The sequence below is a fragment of the Vidua chalybeata genome, chromosome 20 (assembly GCF_026979565.1).
Source record: "Vidua chalybeata isolate OUT-0048 chromosome 20, bVidCha1 merged haplotype, whole genome shotgun sequence".
NCBI classification, from domain to species: domain Eukaryota; kingdom Metazoa; phylum Chordata; class Aves; order Passeriformes; family Viduidae; genus Vidua; species Vidua chalybeata.
This window is the reverse complement of record NC_071549.1, coordinates 798,435-825,992: the sequence shown is the minus strand read 5'-3', so window position 1 is coordinate 825,992 and position 27,558 is coordinate 798,435. Positions and strand designations below refer to the sequence as shown.

General features: G+C 63.4%; 1 protein-coding gene across 12 annotated transcripts; it reads right to left on the bottom strand.

Annotated features, from left to right (window-relative positions):
• Positions 1-296: 296 nt before the first annotated feature.
• Positions 297-27,558, bottom strand: ELN (elastin). 12 transcript variants are annotated; one of them, XM_053961358.1, is made up of 42 exons: positions 27,401-27,553; positions 21,278-21,331; positions 20,794-20,820; positions 20,577-20,609; positions 19,124-19,168; positions 18,474-18,566; positions 18,048-18,107; positions 17,879-17,944; positions 17,749-17,796; positions 16,724-16,795; positions 16,498-16,524; positions 16,219-16,290; positions 13,614-13,640; positions 13,137-13,202; positions 12,817-12,861; positions 12,597-12,677; positions 12,447-12,506; positions 11,661-11,765; positions 11,536-11,577; positions 10,160-10,297; positions 10,035-10,076; positions 8,661-8,798; positions 8,536-8,577; positions 7,147-7,284; positions 7,022-7,063; positions 5,648-5,785; positions 5,523-5,564; positions 5,155-5,280; positions 5,017-5,073; positions 4,707-4,856; positions 4,574-4,621; positions 3,704-3,826; positions 3,477-3,530; positions 3,190-3,324; positions 2,970-3,017; positions 2,571-2,612; positions 2,316-2,354; positions 1,859-1,885; positions 1,405-1,446; positions 1,189-1,215; positions 1,042-1,092; positions 297-938 (listed from the first exon to the last, which is right to left on the bottom strand). In XM_053961358.1, the coding sequence occupies exons 1-42, from the start codon at positions 27,477-27,479 to the stop codon at positions 889-891; spliced, it is 2,841 nt and encodes a 946-aa protein (XP_053817333.1). In that variant the 5' UTR covers positions 27,480-27,553; the 3' UTR covers positions 297-888. The 12 variants fall into 12 exon arrangements, with proteins under 12 accessions (XP_053817333.1, XP_053817337.1, XP_053817340.1 ...); XM_053961362.1 differs by lacking the exon at positions 1,859-1,885; XM_053961365.1 differs by lacking the exons at positions 1,405-1,446; positions 1,859-1,885.

Genomic DNA, 27,558 nt, shown 5'->3' with positions numbered 1-27,558 from the left:
CATGGGTCCCAAGGCTGGCACACTAGGACAGGGCAGAGACGCCCCCGAAACCTCAGGCCAGGGCACAGACCTTTTCCCATTGTGGGAAAAGGCATGGGCAGCCCCTAGGTCCAAAGCTGTCCCCCCACCCCTCCTGCGTGTCCCAGGGCTGTGACCATGCCGTGGGACAAGCAACAGCCCTGAAGCAAGGACCCAGCACGGCTCCAGGCTCGTGCAGTGTCACGGGCTGGGGTGAACCCCTGCATCATTGCCACCGCCACGGTGGCATGGACACGACACACAGGTTGGAGCCAGAATCCTTTAAAAACTTGTCCTTTATTAGTCTGTCAGAAGCAAGTCCCTCTGTATAGGGCGTCCCACCCAGTTATAGCAAAGTGAGCAACGTGAAGGGACTGAGCCCCTCCTGCCCGCGGCCCCCCCAAACCGCGGGGAGCGCGGGGACTGGGGTGGGGGCCGGGCTGACGGGGCCATCCCTCCCCGCACAGCCCCCGCCTCCGGCATCCCCTTCCCTCCCTCCCTTCCTCCAATGTGGGGTGCCCCTCATCCTGTGTCCCCCCCCCTCCGGAGGTCAGCTCTGGGGCTGGGGAGGGGCGCGACAGCCCAGCCCCCCCCAAATCCCGCAGAGAGCGATAGCACCAAGGGGGACGGCTGCTCCCCGCAGTTTATTCCGCGCTCCCTGCCGGGACCGAGGGGCGAGGGGGGCCGGGCGCTGCCGGGGAACGCGGGGTCCCTCCGGGAAACGCGGCGCCGGGCACGGCCCCGGGATGGACGGCGGGGGGGGGGGGGGTGGTCCGGGGCTTGAGGAGAGGGTGTCTCAGCTTTGCTTCGGATTTACATTCTGGACCATGCAGTAGCACCAAAGTTCATGAGGTGATGGGTGGCGGAGCGTTACTTCCGCTTCCTTCCGCAGTACTTCCCTGCCGCGCAGCCCGCGCCGCCTGCCGCGGGGGATGCGGGTGAGCCCTCCCTGCGAGCGCCCCGCAGGGATGGGGCAGGGGCTGGGGGCAGGACAGGCCCCCGACAGCGGGGGACCGCGCTCACCTCTAAAGCCCAGGGCACCCAGAGCTCCTCCGTAGGGCTTGGGGGGCTTCCCTGCAGCGGGAAGGCAGAGCAGGGTGAGCGGGATCCCCGCGGGGATACCCCCCCCCCACCACCCCAAAACGCCCCGCGGGGAGAATAGATACTCACCACCGAATCCCAGGCCGCCGACCCCACCTGAAAGGAGAGCGAAGCCCTCAGCATGCACGGAGCACCCCCATTTCTCTGTTCCACACCCCCCAGGCCAGTCCCAGCTGAGCCCAGCGCCCGGGGTCCCTCCCCAGCCCGTGGCCGTGTCCCCATGAGCTGGCCAGGCACCGACACAGGCCCCGGGTGTGTGCTCAGGTGCCGAGCTGGGGGTGGTACCTGGAAATACCGGTGATACGCCGAAGCCTGGAACTCCAACGCCTGGGGAAAAAGCGACAGCCAGTGACAGCCGGTGACAGCAGTGCCACTCTAGCGTGGACTGGGGACGGCCTGGCTGGGATCCCTTGCTTACTCCAGGGACAGGAGCTGATGCAAAAGCCGCCATCCCCACCCTGGCACCTCTCTGGCTTCCCAGTGCTCTCCCAGGCAGCCAAGTGCCCAGCAGGGAACGGCAGCAGCGTGGGGACAGCAAGCGGGGATGAGTGTGGCAGGACAGGGGACACACTCCCACGCCAGCCCCAAACTGCAGCACTCACCTGGCTGCAGCCCCCCAGCACCAAAACCTGCAGGTGGGTGAGCCCCAGTGAGGGTGAGGAGCGTGAGCACAGCCATGGGAATGTGGATGGGTACAGGGACTGGAGTCACTCTCCCAGCCCCTCTGGCTGTCCCTTACCTGGCTTGGGAGGTTTCCCAGCAGCTCCTGGATACAAGAGTCCTAAGTCAGAGGGGGGCACCAGTGCAGCCCCTGCCCAGACTCACTGCCCCAGGGCATACCCAGACCCTTCAGGAGGGGCCCAGAGGGTCCTAGGAGGGACCTGCATCTCCACACGTTGGGGACAGGGTACAATACCATCCCCTGTTCCCATGGCATGGGCAAGGCTGGGGCTATGGCCCTCAGTCCTTCTCAACAATGGCAATCCCTTTGGATCACCCCCTGGGAACAGGGCAGGTGACAAACAGGACAGGGGACAGTGACAGTGCAGCGTGGGATTGTACTGTGAGACTGGGAGGGGACAGAAGTGACCCGCAGACTGCCTTTCCTTTTCATGGCTCTGCCAGCACTCCGCTGCTGCTGCTGCTCCCTGCAGCCCAGCCCTGGGGAGCCTCACACCGGGACCAGCATCACTCACCGAGGCCACCAACTCCGAGCCCACCGACTCCAAGGCCACCTACAAGGAGCAGCCCGGGTGAGCACCAGCAGGGACAGACAGTGTCCCCAGTGTCTGATCCGCTCCTCACCCAGTCCCTAGTGTGCTCATCCTTTCTCGGGCAGCCCCGCTCCCACCATGCCCAGAGGGGGCATTCCTCCAGCTCCACCCATCTAGGGGAGCATCCCTCTGCCTGCACATCCCCACTGCCTGGGCTCAGCTCCTGCCAGCACTTACCTGGGAGGCCACCAACGCCTGGGACTCCAACCCCAGGAACACCTGCCAGAGAGACACCATTAACACCTGTCCCCCCCAGCCTGGCACCCCCAGCTCGGAGCACCCCCAGCCACTGCCCAACCTGCTGGGGTGGCCCTGGCACCCATGCTGGGAGTCCCCAGCACCCATCTCACAGTACCCAGAGGGGCTTCAGCCCCCGCGTGACACATGAAGGAGAAAACTGTCATCAGCGAGTTCAGAGCAGGGGGTACAGGTGGCACTTTGCACCCATGGGTGACAGCACACCCCTTCCCACGCCTGGGCCACTGGGGCAAAGTGGGCACGCAGGGAAGAGAGACCAGCACCCCGATGGCCACAGAAGAAGGGTGTCTGAGGTGGCCCTGCGGCAGGGGTACGTACCGAATTTGGGAGGTTTAGCACCAGGCTGCACCCCTACTTGGGGAATGCCTGCAGAGTGAGTGAGGACACCACGGTTAGGACAGTCACCCCCACACCGCTCTCATGTGCCACAACCCTCCCTCCCGCCTCAATCCCTCCCTGCCACCCCTTCATGTGGCTCGGCGGCTTTTAGCATTCCCAGCCACCACTGTCGCCACGCAGGGCGGGACAAAGCATGTACCTGCCCCGGGAATGATGCCAGTTCCAGGTACTCCTACCCCTGGCACCAAGCCGGGCACGCCACCAACACCGGGTGTCACTCCGGGCACTCCGCCCACGCCAGGTACGACCCCTGGCACCCCGCCAACCCCAGCACCTGCAGAGAGAGGGGTGAGGCAGCAGGCGTGATCCCCACGCTCACGTGGGATGATGTGCCAGGCCTGGGTGCCCATGCCCAGCATCCTCTGCACTGGTCAGTGCCACACCAGGGCTGGCGGGGAGCCTGAGGGGCTCCACAGGCTGACTCACCAAATTTGGCTGCCTTGGCTGCTGCTTTGGCCGCTGCTGCTGGACCTCCAACACCTGGGCAGAGACAGCAAGGGGGGGTCAGACCCTGGGGAGGCCTCACAGCAAACCATCCCTCAGGCCTCGTCTGCATCCCCCCAGGGGACACTGCTGAAGTTCTCCTCAAGCCTGTTCTGCCCCCACAACTGCCCCCACACCAGTCAGGCTGCCCTCACATTCGCCCTCCTCACCTGGGACACCTCCAACACCAGGAACCAGGCCACCTACTCCAGGAACCAGGCCACCCACGCCGGGAGCCAGGCCACCCACACCGGGAGCCAGGCCACCCACGCCAGGAGCCAGGCCACCTACTCCTGCAAGGAGAAAGAGAAGGACTGGGCCTTCAGCTCGGAAGAAACATGGTAGAAGGAGTTGGATGAGAAGGCATGGCAGGCTAGGGGGTGGGGGTGGGTGGATGGATTATGAGATGGATGTGTGCATGGATGAGGAGTAGTTGAAATGATGGTAGGATGGATGAATATTTGGATGGATGGTGAGATGGATGGATGAATGGATACTGAGATGGACACACAGATGATGGGATGGCCAGATGGATGGATGGATGGAGGGGTGGTGAGATGTGGGAGGGGAGGTGTGTGTGAATGGGGAGTGGTTGAATGGTTGAAGGGATGGATGAATGGAGGGATGATGAGGTGCACTAATGGTTGAAGGGATGGTGAGATGGATATGCGGATAGATGGATGGATTTGTGGATGGATGTGGAGTGACTGAACAGATGAATGGAGGAGGTACAGATGGATGGACAGAGAAGGGGACAGATGGACACTTAGGTGGTTGTATGGGCAAAATGGTGTATGGATAGACCAAAGTATGAGAAGATGGTGAACTCAGACGCTCCACAGGGCTCAGCTCTCTGGAGAGCAGCCCTGACACAGCCAGAACCTCATCCCACATTCAGCCTTTTGGGGAGCTCATCCCTCACCCCGACCCCAAGGGACCCCAGGCACTGCTGGGCCTCAGCCCCAAAAGGGGAGCAGCCTGGGGTGGGGATGAGCAGGAGACAGGACATGTGGGATGACCCCAGAGAGATCCCGGCTTACCGTACTTGGCTGCTTTGGCGGCTGCTTTGGCAGCGGCTGCTGGGCCTCCTGGGGGACAGGGAGTGAGAGGGTCAGGAGTGTGTTCCACCAGCACTGCTGGGGACATCTGAGCATCCCTTGGGCACCATCTCACCTGGAACGCCGACCCCAGGCACCAGACCGGGCACGCCAACACCAGGCACACCCACTCCAGGAACACCCACTCCGGGAACGCCAACGCTGGGCACACCAACGCCGGGCACACCAACGCCGGGCACACCAACGCCGGGCACGGCTCCTGCTCCTGCACAGAGGTTCAGGGATGTGTCCGAGGGGGCAGACTCCACAGCAGGAATCCCACTGACCTCCACAGCACTGGGGTGTCCCCACCTCTCCTGTGTGCCAGCACACCTCCTCCCTCCCTGGGACAGCCGATGGTGACGCTGGTGACAGTGGTGACTCACCGATCGCTGCTGCTTTCGCTGCAGCCTTGGCTGCGGCCGCTGCTGCTGGGCCACCCACTGTGGGGACACAAGGGACACAGTCAGAGCGCTGCAGAGGCCAGCATCCTATCAGCGGATGGTGACAGCCCATCTGCTCACCTCCAACACCGGGCACAGCACCAGGAACCCCAGGCACACCAGGAATGGCTGGGACACCAGGGACACTGGGAACTCCAGGAACACCGGGAACACCGGGAACACCAGCGATGCCAGGAACGCCAGCACCTGCAGGGAGAGAGATGAGAGAAGTCAGATCCGGCTGCAGCAACAGCTGAAAGGCTGGGCCTTGTCTGGCCCTGTCTCATAATCATGGCCAGGAGAGCAGACCATCCACAGCCACTTCAAGGAGAGACCCAAGCGTGGCAGGAGAGGGATCAGTTCCATGTCTTGGTAGACCCAGTGGGAGGCATTCCAGGATCCCAGAAGGTTTATCAGGCAAGTGACCGTGGGCCCCGCACAGCACATACCATACTTAGCTGCCTTCGCTGCTGCTGCCGCCGACGGCACCCCTGGGGACAAGGGAGACAGGGACCCTCAGCCACCATGGCCCCACAGAGCCGGGCCACGGGGACAGGGCTCCTGGAACAGTCACCTGCCACCCCGGGGACACCTCCGACGCCGGGCACCGCCCCGGGGACAGCTCCAACACCGGGTACCAAGCCAGGGACACCTCCGACTCCGGGCACGAGGCCGGGGACGCCGCCCACACCGACACCGGGAACGCCGGCGCCTGCCGGGAACAAGAGGGGACAAATCAGAGCTGGCTGCAGCAAGAGCCCAAAGGTGGCACCTGCCATGGCTCTGTGTCACCCTCGTGTCCTGGGGACCAGAGCATCCACGGCCTCATCCAGGAGAGACCCCAGCGGGGCAGGGCAGGGATCAGCCCCGTGACTCTGCCAGCGATTGCCAGGAAGTCACCAGCACAGGGACCACAAGGACCCTCATCCTGACAGGGGCCCAAGGTGCTCCTTGTCATAGGGACATCAAGCCTTGCAGCCAGACAGGCCACGCAGCAGAAGTGGCTGGGTGTCCCAGCAGGTGTCTGGGAGGGCACTGGTCAGACTGGGGAGCTGACAGCCTGGACCTGCTGGCACACGTTAGTGCCGCACGGACAAGCATCAGGTCACTTCTGCAAGGACTGAGTGTCAGAGGGCTTTGTCCTCATGGACAGCAGGGCCACCACAGCACTGAGCAAACACTGCTGACTTCCCGCCCGAATTCCTGAATCCCATCCTTCCCTGGGCCAGTGGAGGGATTTTTTTCTACAAAGTGTGGAAGAGAAATGGAAGAGAGTGGGCATCAGTGGTTTAACCCTCAAATGAGAGCTGCCACTGACCATAGCTCCTCCTGGGGACTCCCAGGGCTCTGCAGTGAAGATGGAGGAGAAGGTCCTGGGACCTGGCCAGGTACCAACTGCTGGCTCTGCCTTTTGGAGCAGCACGTGGAGGAGGCCTGTCCTGCACAGAACCTCAGGGCCAGTTCTGACTCCTCCATTGGCCCAAGATCAAGGCATCCCTGCTGTTTGGCCATATCCATGTCTCCAGTGAGCCCCTTGGGGGGGTTTATACCTGTTGGATCCCACCATCCAACCAGGACAGTGACCCTGGGCAAGGGCCCCTCTGCCAGGAATCCCTGCCCTAATGCCAGCTACCCTGAGCCCTTGGGCAGCAGAACATTTGTCAGGGCTGCTGCTGGAAAAGAGATTTTGCACAAAATCCAAGAATTCAGAGGAATCCAAAGCCATGATTTGGGGCTCATTGTTCACTTCCAAAAGGCAGCCTGGAGAAACCCTGCAGAGGGAGAAGGTCCTGCCCTGCAGATTGGAGCCAGGCCCAGGAAGAGCAGCCAGGAGCTGGGCTGAGCATTCCCCATTTCCCCTCAGGATGATCCCAGGGGACAGCCCGTGCTGGGCACCCCCCGTGTGTCAGGGTGGGCAGGGCGGGCAGGGTTCCCGCACAGCACATACCGTACTTAGCTGCCTTCGCTGCTGCTGCCGCCGACGGCACCCCTGGGGACAAGGGAGACAGGGACCCTCAGCCACCATGGCCCCACAGAGCCGGGCCACGGGGACAGGGCTCCTGGAACAGTCACCTGCCACCCCGGGGACACCTCCGACGCCGGGCACCGCCCCGGGGACAGCTCCGACACCGGGTACCAAGCCAGGGACACCTCCGACTCCGGGCACGAGGCCGGGGACGCCGCCCACACCGACACCGGGAACGCCGGCGCCTGCCGGGAACAAGAGGGGACAAATCAGAGCTGGCTGCAGCAAGAGCCCAAAGGTGGCACCTGCCATGGCTCTGTGTCACCCTCGTGTCCTGGGGACCGGAGCATCCACGGCCTCATCCAGGAGAGACCCCAGCGGGGCAGGGCAGGGATCAGCCCCGTGACTCTGCCAGCGATTGCCAGGAAGTCACCAGCACAGGGACCACAAGGACCCTCATCCTGACAGGGGCCCAAGGTGCTCCTTGTCATAGGGACATCAAGCCTTGCAGCCAGACAGGCCACACAGCAGAAGTGGCTGGGTGTCCCCAGCAGGTGTCTGGGAGGGCACTGGTCAGACTGGGGAGCTGACAGCCTGGACCTGCTGGCACACGTTAGTGCCGCACGGACAAGCATCAGGTCACTTCTGCAAGGACTGAGTGTCAGAGGGCTTTGTCCTCATGGACAGCAGGGCCACCACAGCACTGAGCAAGCACTGCTGACTTCCTGCCCGAATTCCTGAATCCCATCCTTCCCTGGGCCAGTGGAGGGATTTTTTTCTACCCAGTATAGAAGAGATGGGCATCAACAGTTTAACTCTCAAATGAGAGTTGGCATTGGACATGGCTCCTTGTTGAGATTCCCATGGCTCCTCATGGAGATTCCCAGGGCTCCACAGTAAGAATGAAGGAGAAGATCCTGAAACCTGGCAAGGTAAGAGCTGCCTCTGTCTTTTCTAGAAGAACCTGAACCACCAAAGCTGTGTGAATCCTCAGGGCCAGTTCTGACTCCTCCCTGGGCCCAAGCCCCAGACTGCCCGGCTGCTTGGCCATGACCCTTGGCTCCACTGTAGCCCCTTGGTAGTGGTTATACCTGATGGATCCCACCATCCTACCACATCTAGGAGGACAGTAACCCTAGGCAGAGGCCACTCTGCCAGGAATCTCTGCCCTAATGGCAGCAACGCTGAGGACTTGTGCAGCAGATCCTGCAACAGACCAGCTGCTGGAAATGGATTTGGTGGAAATCCAAGAAGTCAGTTAAATCTAAAGCCATGATTTGGGGCTCATTGTTCACTTCCAAAAGGCAGCCTGGAGAAACCCTGCAGAGGGAGAAGGTCCTGCCCTGCAGATTGGAGCCAGGCCCAGGAAGAGCAGCCAGGAGCTGGGCTGAGCATTCCCCATTTCCCCTCAGGATGATCCCAGGGGACAGCCCGTGCTGGGCACCCCCCGTGTGTCAGGGTGGGCAGGGCGGGCAGGGTTCCCGCACAGCACATACCGTACTTAGCTGCCTTCGCTGCTGCTGCCGCCGACGGCACCCCTGGGGACAAGGGAGACAGGGACCCTCAGCCACCATGGCCCCACAGAGCCGGGCCACGGGGACAGGGCTCCTGGAACAGTCACCTGCCACCCCGGGGACACCTCCGACGCCGGGCACCGCCCCGGGGACAGCTCCGACACCGGGTACCAAGCCAGGGACACCTCCGACTCCGGGCACGAGGCCGGGGACGCCGCCCACACCGACACCGGGAACGCCGGCGCCTGCCGGGAACAAGAGGGGACAAATCAGAGCTGGCTGCAGCAAGAGCCCAAAGGTGGCACCTGCCATGGCTCTGTGTCACCCTCGTGTCCTGGGGACCGGAGCATCCACGGCCTCATCCAGGAGAGACCCCAGCGGGGCAGGGCAGGGATCAGCCCCGTGACTCTGCCAGCGATTGCCAGGAAGTCACCAGCACAGGGACCACAAGGACCCTCATCCTGACAGGGGCCCAAGGTGCTCCTTGTCATAGGGACATCAAGCCTTGCAGCCAGACAGGCCACGCAACAGAAGTGGCTGGGTGTCCCAGCAGGTGTCTGGGAGGGCACTGGTCAGACTGGGGAGCTGACAGCCTGGACCTGCTGGCACACGTTAGTGCCGCACGGACAAGCATCAGGTCACTTCTGCAAGGACTGAGTGTCAGAGGGCTTTGTCCTCATGGACAGCAGGGCCACCACAGCACTGAGCAAACACTGCTGACTTCCCGCCCGAATTCCTGAATCCCATCCTTCCCTGGGCCAGTGGAGGGATTTTTTTCTACAAAGTGTGGAAGAGAAATGGAAGAGAGTGGGCATCAGTGGTTTAACCCTCAAATGAGAGCTGCCACTGACCATAGCTCCTCCTGGGGACTCCCAGGGCTCTGCAGTGAAGATGGAGGAGAAGGTCCTGGGACCTGGCCAGGTACCAACTGCTGGCTCTGCCTTTTGGAGCAGCACGTGGAGGAGGCCTGTCCTGCACAGAACCTCAGGGCCAGTTCTGACTCCTCCATTGGCCCAAGATCAAGGCATCCCTGCTGTTTGGCCATATCCATGTCTCCAGTGAGCCCCTTGGGGGGGTTTATACCTGTTGGATCCCACCATCCAACCAGGACAGTGACCCTGGGCAAGGGCCCCTCTGCCAGGAATCCCTGCCCTAATGCCAGCTACCCTGAGCCCTTGGGCAGCAGAACATTTGTCAGGGCTGCTGCTGGAAAAGAGATTTTGCACAAAATCCAAGAATTCAGAGGAATCCAAAGCCATGATTTGGGGCTCATTGTTCACTTCCAAAAGGCAGCCTGGAGAAACCCTGCAGAGGGAGAAGGTCCTGCCCTGCAGATTGGAGCCAGGCCCAGGAAGAGCAGCCAGGAGCTGGGCTGAGCATTCCCCATTTCCCCTCAGGATGATCCCAGGGGACAGCCCGTGCTGGGCACCCCCCGTGTGTCAGGGTGGGCAGGGCGGGCAGGGTTCCCGCACAGCACATACCGTACTTAGCTGCCTTCGCTGCTGCTGCCGCCGACGGCACCCCTGGGGACAAGGGAGACAGGGACCCTCAGCCACCATGGCCCCACAGAGCCGGGCCACGGGGACAGGGCTCCTGGAACAGTCACCTGCCACCCCGGGGACACCTCCGACGCCGGGCACCGCCCCGGGGACAGCTCCGACACCGGGTACCAAGCCAGGGACACCTCCGACTCCGGGCACGAGGCCGGGGACGCCGCCCACACCGACACCGGGAACGCCGGCGCCTGCCGGGAACAAGAGGGGACAAATCAGAGCTGGCTGCAGCAAGAGCCCAAAGGTGGCACCTGCCATGGCTCTGTGTCACCCTCGTGTCCTGGGGACCGGAGCATCCACGGCCTCATCCAGGAGAGACCCCAGCGGGGCAGGGCAGGGATCAGCCCCGTGACTCTGCCAGCGATTGCCAGGAAGTCACCAGCACAGGGACCACAAGGACCCTCATCCTGACAGGGGCCCAAGGTGCTCCTTGTCATAGGGACATCAAGCCTTGCAGCCAGACAGGCCACGCAGCAGAAGTGGCTGGGTGTCCCCAGCAGGTGTCTGGGAGGGCACTGGTCAGACTGGGGAGCTGACAGCCTGGACCTGCTGGCACACGTTAGTGCCGCACGGACAAGCATCAGGTCACTTCTGCAAGGACTGAGTGTCAGAGGGCTTTGTCCTCATGGACAGCAGGGCCACCACAGCACTGAGCAAGCACTGCTGACTTCCCGCCCGAATTCCTGAATCCCATCCTTCCCTGGGCCAGTGGAGGGATTTTTTTTCTACAAAGTGTGGAAGAGAAATGGAAGAGAGTGGGCATCAGTGGTTTAACCCTCAAATGAGAGCTGCCACTGACCATAGCTCCTCCTGGGGACTCCCAGGGCTCTGCAGTGAAGATGGAGGAGAAGGTCCTGGGACCTGGCCAGGTACCAACTGCTGGCTCTGCCTTTTGGAGCAGCACGTGGAGGAGGCCTGTCCTGCACAGAACCTCAGGGCCAGTTCTGACTCCTCCATTGGCCCAAGATCAAGGCATCCCTGCTGTTTGGCCATATCCATGTCTCCAGTGAGCCCCTTGGGGGGGTTTATACCTGTTGGATCCCACCATCCAACCAGGACAGTGACCCTGGGCAAGGGCCCCTCTGCCAGGAATCCCTGCCCTAATGCCAGCAACCCTGAGCCCTTGGGCAGCAGAACATTTGTCAGGGCTGCTGCTGGAAAAGAGATTTTGCACAAAATCCAAGAATTCAGAGGAATCCAAAGCCATGATTTGGGGCTCATTGTTCACTTCCAAAAGGCAGCCTGGAGAAACCCTGCAGAGGGAGAAGGTCCTGCCCTGCAGATTGGAGCCAGGCCCAGGAAGAGCAGCCAGGAGCTGGGCTGAGCATTCCCCATTTCCCCTCAGGATGATCCCAGGGGACAGCCCGTGCTGGGCACCCCCCGTGTGTCAGGGTGGGCAGGGCGGGCAGGGTTCCCGCACAGCACATACCGTACTTAGCTGCCTTCGCTGCTGCTGCCGCCGACGGCACCCCTGGGGACAAGGGAGACAGGGACCCTCAGCCACCATGGCCCCACAGAGCCGGGCCACGGGGACAGGGCTCCTGGAACAGTCACCTGCCACCCCGGGGACACCTCCGACGCCGGGCACCGCCCCGGGGACAGCTCCGACACCGGGTACCAAGCCAGGGACACCTCCGACTCCGGGCACTGCCCCTGGACCTGGAGGAAAGCAGAGTGGTCAGACCCCCACAGACACCCCACTCTGCCACGGTGGGGACATGGTCTGTCCCACGGTCACAGGAGTCTCTTGGGCACTGGCTTTGTGGTGGGCTCCTCACTCATCCTAAAGCAGCTCCTCAGGGTACCTGGGATGTACCAAGGAATTTGATTCCCAGCTCCCTACACCCCTCAGGCCCCTGGCCTGGGGACTCCCAGGGTCCCCCATGGCTTTGGCTATACATCCCAGCTGCCTCAGGGCTGGTACGTTTTCTCTAAATGCTCCAATGTGCGATTTGCTCCTTACTTTTCTCCCACGGAGCAGTCAAGGGAGGAGCAGCAGAGATCTGCATCAGCAGGAGCATCCTTCACCAGGGAAGGACAGCTCAGCAGAGACACCAAGTCCCGGCCACCCTGCTGGCACCTGGCACTGCAAAGCCACATCTCATGGAGAGACCGCTTGTGATGGGCATGCTCTGCCCCCTGCCAGGCTGCTGCATCCCGAGGGGCCCATCAGCCCTTCATCACTGCTGGAAAAGCTGCTTGAGCTGGGACACGGGGCAGGGAGAGCACCCCAGAGGATGGGATAGGGGCTGCTGGCGCATCTGTGGAGCCACGCAGCCCCTGGCATCGATGCACAGCTTATCCCTGTCCCGAGATCTGTCCAAGGCAGCAGGAACTCACCAAAAGCTCCTGCCTTTGCCGCTGCCTTCGCTGCTGCTGCCGCCGCTGCCGGTCCTCCAACTGCCGGCATAGCGGGATAGAGTCAGGGACGTGGGATAAGGGAAGGAGACCCTCCCCAAGCCCCAGGACAGAGCCCTCTCATCGCCTCACCTCCAACTCCTGGGACACCGCCGATGCCGACACCAGGTGCAACTCCCGGGATGCCGCCAACGCCGGGCAAGACACCGGCTCCTGCCACGGGGGACAGCACGGTCAACGGGGACACGGGGACACAGCCAGCATCCCCAGGGCTGGGAGGGAGGGAGCAGGGAGAGGGAGAGGCTCCCTGCTGGGAAGATGGGTGCTGTTTGTGCCACGGAGGGCGACTCACCAAGTTTCGCTGCTGCCTTCGCCGCCGCCGCCTGTGCTCCAACCCCTGCGGAGGGACACAGGCACTGAGCCACTGCAGTCCTGAGACCATTCCCACCTCAGCTCCCCCACCCCACAGGGACCCTGGGGACAGAGCACTCCTGCCAGCATCCGTCCCCCTCTCCTGTGGGAGGTGCTGCTCCCGTCTAGGCTGTCCCTGCAGTCCCCAGACAGCCGGGCAGTGCCCAACTCCCATCCAGGGGCCGGCAAGGGGACACGGTGTGCGCTCCACTGCCGTACCCGAGCCAGTCCCCACCCTGGGACTGCGGGGTCGGAGTGTACCTGTCCCGGTAGGGTATCCTGCCTTTCCTGCCAGGAGGCCGGCTCCTATCCCGCCGGGCCTGAGGCCTGCAATCACAGCACAGCGGCAGAGCCAGGTCAGGCACTGGCCAGGGGAAGGACAGCGAGACAGACAGAGCGGCTCCCTTGGATCTCCTGCCCTGGCATCAGAGCATGCGAGGGGTTGCCAAAGCCAGCTCCTCCCCACTTGAGATCCCAGTTCAAACATCTCTGTCTGAAGCTGGAGTGGCTCAGGGTGTATCCTATGGATTAACAGCTCCCAGGAATGCCAGGAGAGTTGCGTTCCCAGGCTGGTCCACAGCCACCATGGGCAAGGCACGAGGTCCCCAGTGGACCACTTCACCCTGGGAGCAGGATATCCCTCACACCACCCTGAGGGTCGGTGGCCACGAGGTCATGGTGGCAGCCAGTGGAGCCACGAGGAGTGAGGACACAAGCACTCACCATGGGGCAGCTTACCATTGGTGTAGGGCAGTCCATAGCCACCTGGAGATGAGAGGAGAGGAGAGAAGGAGGGGTTAGCACCTGGCTGCTGCCAGCCCTGTCCCCTCTGCCCCACGGCATGGCCCTGCTCTGTCAGGGCCCTGCGGCACTGGCCCAGGGGCTCCGTCCACTGTGACAGTGAATCCTCCGGGATACAAACCCCCGTGCTGGAGCTGGGCCAGGAGATGCTGTTCTCCCTCACCTTGGAAGCAGTGACTGAAAGAGCCGCCCCCTCTGAGCCCAAGCCGAGGGCTGTGGCGCCTGAAGCTGTTCTGCAGGAGCCTCCCATGACCCCGCTCCAGCGAGGGGTCCCGCGGGAGCCCCATGGCAAGAGCTGTACCCAGCTGGCTGCACACCGGCCAGCTCCGAAGGAAAGGTTTTAATTGGAATCAGGGCTTGGGAGCCTCGGCTGAAACGTGACCTCATTAGGAGGTCAGAGCAAAGGGACAGGGAGGGATTATGAGCTGGGAGATAGTGGCCAGGGAAATGTCTCCTTGCGAAAGAGCCGGATCCCAGCACTTGGAGTGGCGGGGATGCCCCTGACTCAGCAGGGACCGTGGGCTTGGCAGCCAGCAGTTCCCAGCTCCCATCACTGCTGGCAGCAGCCCGAGGCCATGGGCTGCCACGTTCCCGGGGAGGACACCTCGAACTGCACGCAGGGTGGGGGCCGTGGGCAGGGATGTGGCTGCCTGCAGCCAGGATGGAATTACCATGGCACAGCATCTCCTTGAGCACTGGACACCATCCCTTCCCAGCAGCCAGCATGTGGGGACCAGATTTCCCTCCATCCTGCCAGGCAATCCCATGGTGTCCCACACCAGCACAGCAGTGCTGGCAGGCAGAGGTTCACAGTGAGCTGTGCCAGGTGTCCCCCACCTGGAGGGCCATCCTTGCCCATCCAGGGCTACCTTATCAGCACCTTGCTCACCCTAAAGCTGGGAAAGGGGTGACACACAAGGAGGTGACTCCAAAGGTCAGAAGTCCAAGCCTTAAGTCTCCAAGGGTTTTGCCGGGTCCAAGTCCAGCTCTCCACCACCCCCAGCTGGATGGCAAGGCAGCCCCTGCCCTGGGGCTGTGTCCATGGGAATGTCACCAGCACTGCCAGCAGGCTCAGGCCGATGCACACACTGGAAGGGCTCTGTGCAAACCAATGTCACCCAAGCACCAAGCACAGCTGGACACTGGGGAGTGCTCCCCATCCCTAGGGCATCAATGAGACCCTGACCTCAGCCACAGCTTCAGACTGAGCCTCCAGGGAGGTGGGTGACCCCAGGGCCACCTGCTGAGTGGGGACAGCCCAGGAGCAAGTCATCTAAAGAGATTATTTTCCACTGAAAATGTTGTTTGTCCCACTGTCCCCTCATCCCCTCTCAACCTGGACCTACTGCAGCAGGGACAGTGCAGGGGACAGCCCACGTGTGGCAGCCCCGGATCCTCCACAGCATCAAGGCGAGAGCCTCCACAGCCAGCAGGACAGCCTGTCCTTGCACGGCCAGCCCCGAGCCCTCAGAGGTGACAAACTGGCATCTCCCAGCATCCCAGGAAGGTCTGGAGACACCCCCACTGTCCAGGTCCCTATCCTGGGGCCGGCACCCAGGCAGGGTCCACCGGCAGCAGGGCTGAGTCTCCTCAAGGATCATAACTCTGCTCTGCTGTAGGAAACCGGAGTGGGCCAGGGATCCCTGCTGCTGCTTGTGGCCACGGGCCCTGCTGGGGGGAAGCCAGCACAGCTGCTGGGGCTGGAGCTGTGCTGGGATGTGCTGCCTGCTGTGGGCTCCTCTCACTGAGGCTCTCCTGCTTCCAGCAACTTGTTTGGGTGCATGGGGAAACGCCTGCGGACTTCCAACGCATGCGCCAGCACCCCAGGGATGGGGGCCCTGCCCGGATGGGGCTGCCCTCCTCCTCGGGATGCACTGGGGAGCAGTCAGGTGGCAGCATGACCCCTGGAGGGCACAGAACCTGCCACTGTCCCTCCGTGGGCATGGCTGCCAGGGACAGGCAGAGCTGGCACCTGGCACAGGGCTGGGAGGGGACAGTGCCAGAGCAGCCCGGGCTGGGAAAGGGGTGCTGAGCTCCCCCGGGCTGACCTGGGCTGGGACTGAGCCCCATCCAGTGGGCAGTGGGCAGTGGGGACAGAGATCTGCCTGGAGCGCCCAGGTGGCCTCAGCTACAGCTCCTTGAGCCAGGACACCTGGCCCAGAAAGCAGACCATCCCTGCAAGGGCTGTGCCTTGCGCCAGCAGGAGGTGGCAGGGACATCCCAGGGTGGCCTGGCGCAGAGCGTGTCCCCAGAACGTGACCCTTCCTACCTTACAACAGTCGGAGAGAGGCACAGCATTGTCCACGTGAGCCGGGGGCAAGACCACAGGCATCACCCCAGGAGCTGCCCGTGGTGTGCCACAGGCAGGGCAAGGCACAGCCCCTGGCTCTGTGCTGTTGTCCCAGGGCCAGCACAGGCACTGCCAGGTCCAGGGGACCTGTGGGCACCGTGCCTCAGCCCTGGGGAACGGCGGGTCCTTCTCCTGACACTGCTGGGGATCCTTCACCCACGGTGAAGCTACTCTGCTGGCTGTGGAGCTTACCTGGGAGCTTAGGAGCTTTGATGGGATAACCCAGAGGGACACCGGGCTGCTGACCTCCAAAACCTCCCAGTCCTGCAAACCAACAGCAGACTCTCACCTGGAGCCCGTGCCACAGCTGCCACCAGTCCCGGAGGGAGGGGGGTGCCCCAGGGCACCCCGGCAGAGGAGAGTGGGTGGCTTGGGAAGCCCTGAGGCATCTTCTGGTGTGGGGAGACCATGGCTGTGAGGAAGAGGCTTGGGAAGGAAGAGAAGGACAGGCTAGAGAGACGGGACACTCACCAGGGATTCCTCCAAAGGCTCCAACTCCTAAAAGGAAACACAGAGACACCTGTGTGAGCCCTGGGATGCTCCTGGAGGCCCAAATTTACCTAAGTGGATTCAGCTTTAGGTTGGCTTCACTGCCAAGTGCCCTTTAGGGCTGTGACCCCAAAAGCTGGGCTGGGGTACCAAGCTGGAGCCAGCCCTGAGCCAACCCCAGTGTTCCAAGGGGATTGAGGGGACCTACCTGGGGCTTTAGGCTTGACTCCAGCTCCAGTGGGGACTCCGGGCAGCACTCCCACACCAGGGAAGCGAACACCTGGAGCAGAGACCAGAGGGGTGACCGGGGGGCTCACTGGGGATCTTACTGCTACCCAAGACCCCCACACCCAGCTTCCAAATCCCTGTCACCCATGGCACCCTCACCCTCGAGGGCTTGCTGGGACTGCCCTGTGCCAGCTGCCTGCACCTCCAGCTGCCAGGAGGGGTTTGCTTCAGGCCTGGAGCTGCCTGTGGAACAGACTGGGAGCCTGCAGGGAACAGGGCACTCAAGAGGGGTCCCACTGGTGACAGCAGGGCCGCAGCCAGGCCTGGGCAGGGCTCTCTGCCCTGGTGATGCTCGGTGGCCTGGGACCAGACAGGGCTCTCCAGCCCTCCAGGGCAGCAGACAGTCTTGTGGCCTCGTGGTCGTTTGGGTTGGATTTTTGGGTTTTGAGTTTCCTTTTGGTTTGGGGTTCTTTTTCCCCTCCTACAACTGTCTTTCATTATAAATCGAGCGTTTTCAGACATGGAAAAGACATTCCTGACCAGCAACATGCTTCGGACAGTGTCGAAACATCTTGTTTTCACAAGTTTTCCTCCCCCAAATTACTTTGCACTGAGGAATTCCTCTCTCCCGCCACCTCCTCCCCCTCCTTCCCTCGCACCAGCCCTGGTGGCTGTGCCAGCTCCTCTCCCAGTGCTGGTGCTGCCTGCTCCCGCCAAGCTTGGCACGGGATGCAGGTGCCGGGTCCCCCCATGCCTTTGGCATGGTGGAAATGTCACTGTAACCTCAGCCAAGGGGTTTGGAAGCTGTGGGGAGCAGCAGGATGCAGGTGGGCAGCAGGGCAGGGTGCTCTCCCCACGGGGGTGCTGGCACTGGGTGAGGACCACATGAGAGGTTGGGGTGCTGCTGGTGGGGCAGGGACCCCCTCGGGGCTGGGGTGCTGCTGGCAGGATTGGCACCCCCTCAGGGTTGAGGTGCTGACGGTGGGGTGGGCACCCCCAGCTCACCTGCTCCGGGGAGCACGCCACCTGGAAAAGCTCCAGGAATCCCAGCACCTGCAGGCAAAAGAAATTCAGGGATGAGGGGCTGGATGGAGTTGCTCCCCGCCCCGGCCCCGACGCCGGGGCCGTCACCTACCTGGTATTTTAGGGGCTTTCCCTGCCGCGCCAAGGCCGGGCTGCACCGCGCCCGGTACCACGGCACCTGCGGGCAGCAGAGACCCCTGAGCCCCGGCCCAGCTCCTGCCCACCATGGGGACGGCTCTGCCCCAGGCTTGCCTCTGCTGGGAGCGAGGGGTATTTCCTACCTGTGGAGACCCCGAGGCCACCAGGACCAGCAATTCCACCCACGCCTCCAATGCCAGCACCTGGGGGCATTGGGAAGAGGGGTGTACCTGCGGCTGGCTGCAACGGTGCCAGAGAAGGGACAAGCTCAGGATGGCCCTTGGGGGGTGAAAGGGATTCCCTGAGGAAGTCCCAGGGGTGGGTCCCCCATACTGGGCACGGGGACCAGGCAGTTCTGTGGTCTTTGCTCCCGGGGGCTCAGGTTTGGCCAATTCCTCGCGCCTGGGACCCTCCGAGTCACTGGGGAGCCCAGTGAGAGCATCGGCTCCTGCCTGCAGCCCCAGCTCCAGGGGGAAATCTGTCCTGGCCCAGACTCCCAGGGGATACCAGGAGTCCCGGGGGCTGCCTGAGCCCCGGGATTGCCTTGCCCAGACCCCCCCAGCACTCACCAGCTTTTGCAGCAGCCTTGAGCGCCGCGGCCGAGGCAGCTCCCGGGAACACCCCCCCGGGGAAGGCAGCTCCGGGGAACAGGCCCGCAGCACCTGTGGGGAGAACAATCCGCATCAACACCCTAAAAAATGGCCGCTGAGAGGGTGTCCTGCCCTCGCGGTGGGCACAGGGGGTGGTGAGCCGTGGGGGCTGCGTGGCAGTGCCAGGGCTGGCGTTAGGCTGGGCAAGGTGGCGTTAGCAGGCACTGCCCTGTCCTGCATCCCCCAAATTCGTGCTCCCATCCACATCCCACCTGGCACACACAACACCTGACCCCCTGCAGTGGATGCTGACACCCCTGGAGGCCCTGGCTGACCCCCTGCAGGCACTGTCCCTCTGCTGCCGGCCCTGCGGGGACTCCAGGTGCTTCCTCTCCTGCGGGGTCACCCCGCTGTGGTTGATGTCATCATGCTGGGGGACCTCAGGGTGCCTGTTGGGTGCCTGTGGTCCCTCAGGTCTGGGAAGGGCACCCAGCCCAGATGGGACCCACCCAGCACGCTCTGGAGAGCTGTGGAGATGGGGACAAGGGATGTGCTGTCTCCAAGGTGGGTCTCTGGGGACATCACCCCGGGGATGGCCCGGAGCAGGGGGGACAGCGGTCAGTGCTCACCTGGCTGCAGGCCAAGGGGGCCGAGTCCCCCAAGTCCTCCGACCCCTAGAAAGAGAAGCGGGGTGAGGTGGGGGGTGGCCAGGCCCAGAGGGACAGAGGAGTCCCTGTGGCACCGTGGGGATGGGAGAACAGCCCAGGGACGGGCACAGGGATGGGTGACAAATGTCCTCGCCAGCACTTGGGTCCTCCATCCCATTCCTTCTGCTTCACCCACCCCCCATCCTGCCGGGCCACAAGGGGACAGAACCAAAATGTTTATGGCTGAGGAATGAGTCCCTGGGTCTCCGGCCAGCGCTGCCTTCCAACATCTGGGGCTCATCAGCCCTCGCTCCCTCCAGGCGCAAATTCCGGAGCCGCTGGCTCCGGGCGTGGACACCGCTCCGGCTGGGCCCTGCAGCCGCCCCGCGTTTGGTTTTAATTACGCCGAAATAAAGGGCCTTGTTTTTCTTTCCACGAGCTGAAATCTGAGCAAACGGAGGCTGTCAGCCCCCGCCTCGGGCTGCAGCTCCCACTGCGCAGCCGGGCCGACTCGGGGGGCCAGGGGCGCGGGGTACCCCTGCCCTGGGCACAGTGGGGACCCCTGGGGTGGGCACGGAGCGGACCCCAGGGTCTGCCTGAAGCAGCATCTCTCCATGGGGATCAAGGCGCCGGGCAGAGAGTGCCGGGACAAGGGGGAGTGGTTTGAACCGAAAGAGGAGAGATTTAGATTCGATGTTAGGAGGAAATTCTCTGCTCTGGAGGTGGTGAGGCCCGGGCACAGGGTGCCCAGAGCAGCTGTGGCTGCCCCTGGATCCCTGGCAGTGCCCAAGGCCGGGTTGGACGGGCTTGGAGCAGCCTGGGACAGTGGAAGGTGTCCCTGCCTGTGGCAGGGGTTGGAACTGGACAGGCTTTAAGGTCCCTTCCAACTCAGGCCATTCTATGATTCCGTGATTTCCCTTGGCCCCAGATATTGCATGTTCAGTCCCTGCTGCCCCAGGCTCTGTGCCCTCCTGCTGCACACCCTCCTGCCAGCATCTCCCCTCCCTCCTGGTAATGTACCCTCTCCCCAGCACTCCTAGGCCAGGCAAAGCCCGGTGTGGGCTGCAGGAGCCTCTGCAGAAGCTGCTTGGCCCCGAAGGCAGGCAGGTGGAGGCACTGCCAGCTTCCCACCAGGACACTGGCTCCTGCTTTGCATCTGCTCCCGCAGCTCTGGCGCAGCTTTACAGGCAGCAAGCACCCCCAAAGGGTGGTTTGGGAGGCTGGGGGCAGAGGGCAGCGCTGAAGCAGGGTGTGGGCGGGAGGCTCCTGGAGGCTCCAGCGGCAGGATTAGTGTGGCAGGGTAGGGCTGGGCGTGCCTTGGCCAGCTGGGGTCCCCCTTGGCCACGGAGAAGCAGCGTGGAGGCAGCAGTGGCTGGGAAATGTCCCAGGCACTGGCGTGCCTGGAGGTGGTGAGAGCCAGGGAAAGGCTTCTTACCTGGTTTGGGAGGTTTTCCTGCAGCCCCGAGTCCTAGGGGAGAGCAAGTGGAGGGAGAGGGGTCAGAGCTCTCCTCCCTCCGAGCATGCCCGGGCAGGGCACACGTGGGACAGGGCAAGCCTCGTAGCAGACTCCCTGCCCAAACAAGGCAGATCTACTGGGCATCCTGCCCCTCTCCCCAGCCCAGCACAGCCTGTCTGGGGGTCCCAGCACTCACCTGCTCCCAAACCTCCAACTCCAGCACCTGCGAACAAGGGCACAGTCTGAGCACTGCCCCAGGAGCACCCAGCACCTACCCAGGCTCCTGAGAGTCCCTGGAGAGGTGGGGAGGGTCACTCGGGTGTCGGGGATGTGTCATCCCCCTTGGCATGTCGCCAGGATTTTGACTGAAGTTCTGGGGGCAGGCTGTGACCTCTGAGCACCACCTGTGGCCAGGGCTGGGCAGGGTCTAGGTGCCAGCCCTGGGCTAGGGGTCCCCAGGGTAAGCCTGGCACTGCCACCCAGTCATGTCCCCACACCCTGGAGCTGATGCTGAGTCCATGCTGAGCAGCCAGAGGAGATGTCCCCATGTCACCTGATCCTGGCTGGCAGGTCCCCAGCCTTCCATGGTGTCTCAAAGGCATTCAAGGACCCCCCCAGGCACCTGACCATCCTTGCAGACAGGGTGATGCCCCCTCCTAATGTTGCCTGGGCCCCCTTACCTGGGAAAAAACCTCCTCCTGGGACTCCCCCTCCCGGGATAGCACCAGGAACCCCTGCAAGAGAAGAGACCCTTGTTAAAATCCTCCCAGAGGTCCCAGGCAGGGAGGCAGGGGGCTCCTCCTGGTTCTCCTGCTGCTCCCTGCAGAGGAGTTGGGGTGTGCAGCTCGAGGGCAGGTCCCTGCCTTTCCTCACGTCCCTGTTTGCCTGGGGTGACAGTGGTGGCAGAGCTTGGAGGTGCCCCAGCTGGGACCCAGGCGTGGCACCTTGGTGGAGGTGTCAGCAGGACCTGGCCTGCATGGGAAGGAGGGAGGGACACAGGGCTGGCTGCTGTCCAGCTCTGCTTCCCAGCTCCTGTCCCATCCCACCGCCAGGGCCGTCTCCATCGCCTCCAGCCTCATGTGGCTCTGGGGGGGTGTCTGGGTATGGCCAGGGACGTGGGGCTGTCCCAGCCCATCCCCACAGTCCCTGATGGTCCCAGCCAGGCCTGAGCATCCTCTGGGGCTGCCCCAGGATCCTTGGATGTGTCCTGTCTGCTGAGGTGCCAATGGGAACGGCCAGCTCAGGCCAGCGGCACTGAGGTGACAGACTGGGGGGCCACTGCTGAGACCCACGGAACCCCCCTGTGTCCCTCTCCCTGTCTGTGTGGCACTAAGGTCACCACCCAGGTACCAGCACTTCCCACGGCATCTCAGCTCATGCTCAGAGGCCACAAGAAGGTTTTTCTGTCTGTTTTGTACACTGGCAGTGGTATGTCTGCTGCAGGCCACCAGGCTGCCACCTCCAGCTGGCCCCCCAGCTGCACCAGGGCCGTGGGTGGGCCAGGGACTTGCAGGTGGGTTGGGGACACGAGGGGGCTGCAGTGCAGAGGGAAGCTCCTCTTCTGGCAGCGGGAGAGGGGTTGTGGTGGGGTTTGCAGGACAGAGCAAGGCAGGGGGGCTGCCACGAGGCTGTGGGGGGCTGCCGTGGCCGCGGTCCCCGTGGGGAGCTGCAGCCAGCCCCACTGCCTGTGCTGCCACAGGGGATGGGCTTCAGGGGGCACGGGCACTGTGGGGGCCTGGCTGGGACCTGAGGACCTGCAGTGGCCTCCCCAGGCCCAGGAGGTGGGTGCATGCAGTGGCACAGCCCTGGCAGCACCACCATAGGCTGTGCAATACCATGGGGCTGGGCAGGGCAGTACCAGCTCCATGGGGGACAAGTGGCTGGCAGGGCTGGCAGCTGGCAGGGCTGGCACAACAGAGCAGAGCACGTTGTGCTGCACATCTCCATCACAGATGTGGGGCAAACGCTGGGGGGCGTCCCCTGCACTGTGCCCCACCAGTGGCAGGGGTGAGGGTGTCCCCTGGGCTCTGCTCACGTGTCCTTTCCACCCTGGGCACCCGGCAGAGATGCCCAGCCCCCCACAGGGATGCACCAGGGTGTCAGGACACACCCGTGTGTGACAGGGGTGTCGGGCTGTGCGTGCACAGGAGATGTCGGGACGCTCAGTGACAGGACAAGACATCAGCAGCAGCAGGGGCAGGAGCCGTGCCAGGACCCAACACACAGCCCCAGGTCTGTGCCCCCCTGTATCCCCTCCCGAGGTTCCGCCAGTGTCCCTTGGACAGGACGGGACACGTGCTCAGCCCTCTGGCACGGCCCGGCCCCCGGCCAGGGGGTTCCGGAGCAGCTCCTCGTCCCGGCCAGGGCTGACAGAACGGCTCCTTTTCCCGGCACATTCCCCGCCCACACCACCCCCCCCCCCACCACCCCCCCCCCCCCCCCCAGCCTGGAAAAACACAGCTCCAGCTCCTGCCTTATTTCCCAACAAACTCCAAGCGCCCGCACAGCGCAAGTTCTCCCTCCCAGCCCCGCTGCCGCTGGGAGCCAGTGCCGGGCACGGCCAGGGACCCTCGGGCACAGCCAGGGACTGTCGCCCCCCGGGAGGGGATGCTCAGCCCCCATCATACTCCCCGGCCTCAGACCCCAAAACCAGGCAAGGTCCCTGGTGCTGGGGTGACAATGGGGGACCCGGACTGACCTTCCCTACCCCTCTGTCCCCCTGTGCCAGTGCTGAAGACTCCCAAGGAAGCTGGGACAAAGATTTCTCACAGCATCCCTGTGGTGTGGGGAGCACAGAAATGTCCAGGTGTCATCTGCCTACAGCCACAGCTGCCAAACTCATCCCTTTATCACCATCACCACCCTCCTGGGGCACCGAGGGTCCTGCCAGGAGGGTCCCACTGTGGTGACGCTGTCACTGCCCGCTCCTCAGGCACCATCCCAGAGACAGGGCTCCGTGCCTGGACACATCTGGGCAGGTTGCAGGGGCTGTGCTGGTCTATCTGCTGTTCCTTGCCCAGATCAGAAGGTGGGTGGGGGGCAGGTCAGCATGGCCTGGCAGGAGATGGGATGGCCCAGAGGCAGTGGGATGGGTGGCTGGGTGGTGGCTTTAGGGGGATAAACCTTTCCCTCAGGAGCTCTTCCTGACCAGCTGTGCTGCCAGGCATGGCCAGATCTGCACTGCCCTGGACATTCCTTCACAAGCTGCTCCCCCAGAGCCCAGCTCGGAGCTGTTCCCTGGTGCAGGCACTGCTGGGGGGTCTCTCCAGATCCCCCCAGCATCTCCAGTCTCTCCCCCTGGCAGCACCACCGAGCACAGGTGTTGGTGACAGCCCACACACTGGTGACACCGTGACCACACTGGGCTCTGGCCATCACTCTCTGGTCATCTCTGTCCTTGCCCAGCCTCAGGGCCAGCAGCCCCCAGCCCAGTTTGGGGTCTGTGTGCTCCTATTTGTCCTCTCCACTCATTCCCTTGGCACATCAGGGAAGGGGAGACTGAGTCAGCAGCTTCCCAGCGCTGAGGGAGCCCTGTGCTGCCTCTGCTCTGAGCCTGCCAGGACCCTGGGAAGGGGATTTTCCTGGGCTCCCAGCCTGTCTCCTGGGCATGGCTGGCTGTGAGCCTGCATCCCACCCCAGGGATGGCTTCTCAATCCAGGGGCCAGAGAATTTGCAGCCACTCGTGCAGCCCCAGCTGTGTCAGGGTGTGAGCCGTGGAGGTGCTCAGGATCTGGTGTGGAGTCTCCTTGTTTATGGGAACGGGACTTTTCCCCCCACAGCTCTATCCACAGGTGTGGATATCCATGCTGTTCCGCTGCCAAAGCTGCTTCCGATCCTGGTTGGATCGGCTGCATCATTTTTATCTGCTTGCAGCTCCCTTCACAAGCCAGAAATGCAGAGGATTTCTCTATTCCATAGGTTTTGAGACCAAGAGCAGGATGGAGAATCCAGCACAGGACACGCTCATTCCTCACCCCTCTCTGTGCCCATGGGCACCCGCTCCTGGAGGAGCCTCTGTGCAAAACCACCAATATTTCCCCTCTTCCCTCATTCTGCTGTTTTCTTTTTCTTGGGAGAAAGTTATGGAAACATTCGGTCTCCAAGCGACTTTGAAGCCGTGCTGCATCCCGGGCCGAGCTCGCTGGTAGCAGCTCGGGGGGAGCGGGGGGGCTGCTGCTGGGGCCTGGCTCCTCTCCAGCCCCCCTGAAGCTCCAGCTTTCATCTCCGAGCGCTGGCGGATGAGCTGCACCCTGCCAGTTGTGAGGGGAGGGAGCAGCCCCGCAGGCCAGGGTCCGGCTGGGGAGGGGAGATGCCATCCCAGCCCCACCCTGGGGACCTTGGCTGTCCTCGGAGGGTCCCCACAGCCCTGGGCTGGGTGCTACCACACCCAGTGCCTGCCCCTCTGCACCCACCCGAGCTGCTCCCCATGGGCCCAGAGCCTGCAGGCCTGGGACCTCCCCAGGGCCCCTCTTGTCCCTCCTGGGGGTGTCAGTGCTGGGGGATCCCCTGTGCTCCACACAGGAAGCACTGAGGGATGGATGGAAGCTCTGAGGGATGGGTGCCCTGCTCCAGATGCTGGGACAGGCTGCACTTGGCACCTTTCGGGAATCACGGCACCTCCCCCCTACAGTGACCTGTGTCCAGCTGTGCAGATCCCCACAGTGCCAGCACAGCTCTGCTCCCCAGGGGCAGATCCCCAGGGGCTGATCCTGACCTGCTGCTGGGGGTTTCCTGAGTGCTTCCAGCTCAGCCTGTTGGCACTTCCCTGAGGTGACAGCCTGGGTATGAATCCGTCAACCCTGGGATGTCTCAGGGTTCCCTCTCCTGCCAGGAGATTTTGAGCTACACTGGCAGCCAGTGCTGGAAGACATGGCCCTGACCATCCCCAGCACCCCGAGATCCCCCCTCACCATGCCACCATGCCTCTGTGCCAGCTCTGTCCCCAAGGGCTGGTTTGCCAGGAGCAGGGGTGAGGCACCAGGCTGCAGAGGCACTGCTCAGTCCTCCATGGGAGAGCCTTCTCCCATGTCCCACCAGCACTGGGACCATCTCCAGGGTCAGCTCACCTCTTCTGTGAGCTGCTTCCCAAACCAGCAAACACACCTGGGGACTGAGCCAGGGCCCAGAGTGGGGCCAACAATCCCAAACTGCTCGGGAACTGCTGCAGGGTCTCACCCAGGGTCCAGATTCCTCCAGAGACAGTCCCAGCTGGCCACGGCTTGAAGGATCAGAACAAAGCCAGCCTGGACCAGTGAGCCACATCTCTCTCACTGCCAGAGGTGGAGAGTGCCCGGGACTGAGCACATCCCATCCAGCACCCTGAGCAGGATTAGGCACCAACAGCAGCTCAACTTCCCAGACACCTCCAGGCTCTGGGTCCCACTGCCTGTGCAGCCAGGGCCAGCCAGCCTGAGCTTGGGGTCCGTGAGCTGCAGGGCACGGGCAGATGGAGCTGCTCAGAGCTATGCCCGTGGTGACAGGTGGCCCAGCCTGTGGCTGCCCTGGTGCCCATGCAGCCCTGGCATTGCCCACAGTATCCTGCCCCCTCTCCTCCTTCAGTCCTAAATCCTCTCTGTCCAACAAGCCCCACACGACAGCCCCGGCACCAACCCCGTGGCCAATGGTGCCTCTGCCCATCACACGCTCTCCTTGGCACAACCACCCTGCTCTCCAGAGGTGACTGTCCCCTCCCTGGTGGTGCTGTCGCCTCCTCAAAGCCCTCTGCCCAGTTTGGTCACTTCAGTGGTGGCTCTGAATCTGTGCTCAGCTGTTCTCCCCACCTGAGTGGGAGCTCAGCTCCCAGTCTGACGCCGAGACAGGGGCTGGTCACCGGGCAGGCATCGGCTGGTCACCGGGCAGGCACTGGCAGGGCTGCGTCACACGGCTGGGACACAGAGCCCTGTGCCGGCCGGGCTGTGTCACACGACTGGGACACAGAGCCCTGCGCTGGCTGTCACCTCCCCGCCCCGGCCGCGTGTGCCACACCTGCGTGTGCCTGGGCTGGGTTGTCACACAGCGCTGGGACCGCGCTGGGACAGGGACCCGACGCTGGTGGCACAAGGGCGATGAGGGCGGTGTGAGGGCCCCCCGGCACCCCCAGCCTGCGGTTCGGGTGGGTCGAGTCGCTCTGCAGCTGCAGCAGCCCCGGGGCTGTCACGGCCACACACTGAGCAGCCCACAGTGCACACAGTGACTGCGGGATGCTGCCACCCACCCACCGCCCTGAGCTCCCGCTGCCATCGCACCGCGGGGTGACAGCTGACACCTCCCCCGGCCCCTCGCACTTCTAAGTCCCATGGGAGTTTGGTGGCCACCCCTGGTGTCCTGCCTGCGTGTTCCTGAGCCCTTCGTACCTCCAAGCCTCTCATATTCCCTAGCCTCTCATGCCCCCAAACCTCTCATGCCCCCAAACCTCTCATGTCCCCAAACCTCTGGTGTCTCATCAGGACACCCCTCTCAACCACCCCCTGACAAATGCTTGGTGCAGCGGTGCCGTTACCGACTGCTCCGTGTCACCCTCGGTGACATCCTGTCCCACCCGGGCATGGCACAAACCACCTGTCGGTTTGGGGAGCAAAGAGCCCTCGGCGGAGGTGGCACCCGGAGCCTGCCCACCCACCCTCGGGGAGGCGGGCAAGGTGGGCGACCGTCCCTGCTCGGGGCAGGGCAGCCGAGGCAGGCGAGGGGCAGGCGAGGGGTTGCCCGGAGGGTGGGGGTGTCGCAGCCCCGGTGCCGGCGGAGGTTCCCCGCAGGACCGGAGCGAGGCGCTGGCCGGGGTACGGAAGGAGCTTTCCGTTCCTTACCTCCTTGCTGAGTAGCCGGGAGGATGGAGAGGAGGAGGAGGACTCCGGGGAGGAGGGGTGCAGCTGCCTGCCTTGCCATCTCTTGAAGCAATGCCTCCGTGCTCCCGCGGGCTGTGTGTTTTATCCCAGAGCTGCTTAATTGTTGCTTCCAAGGATGC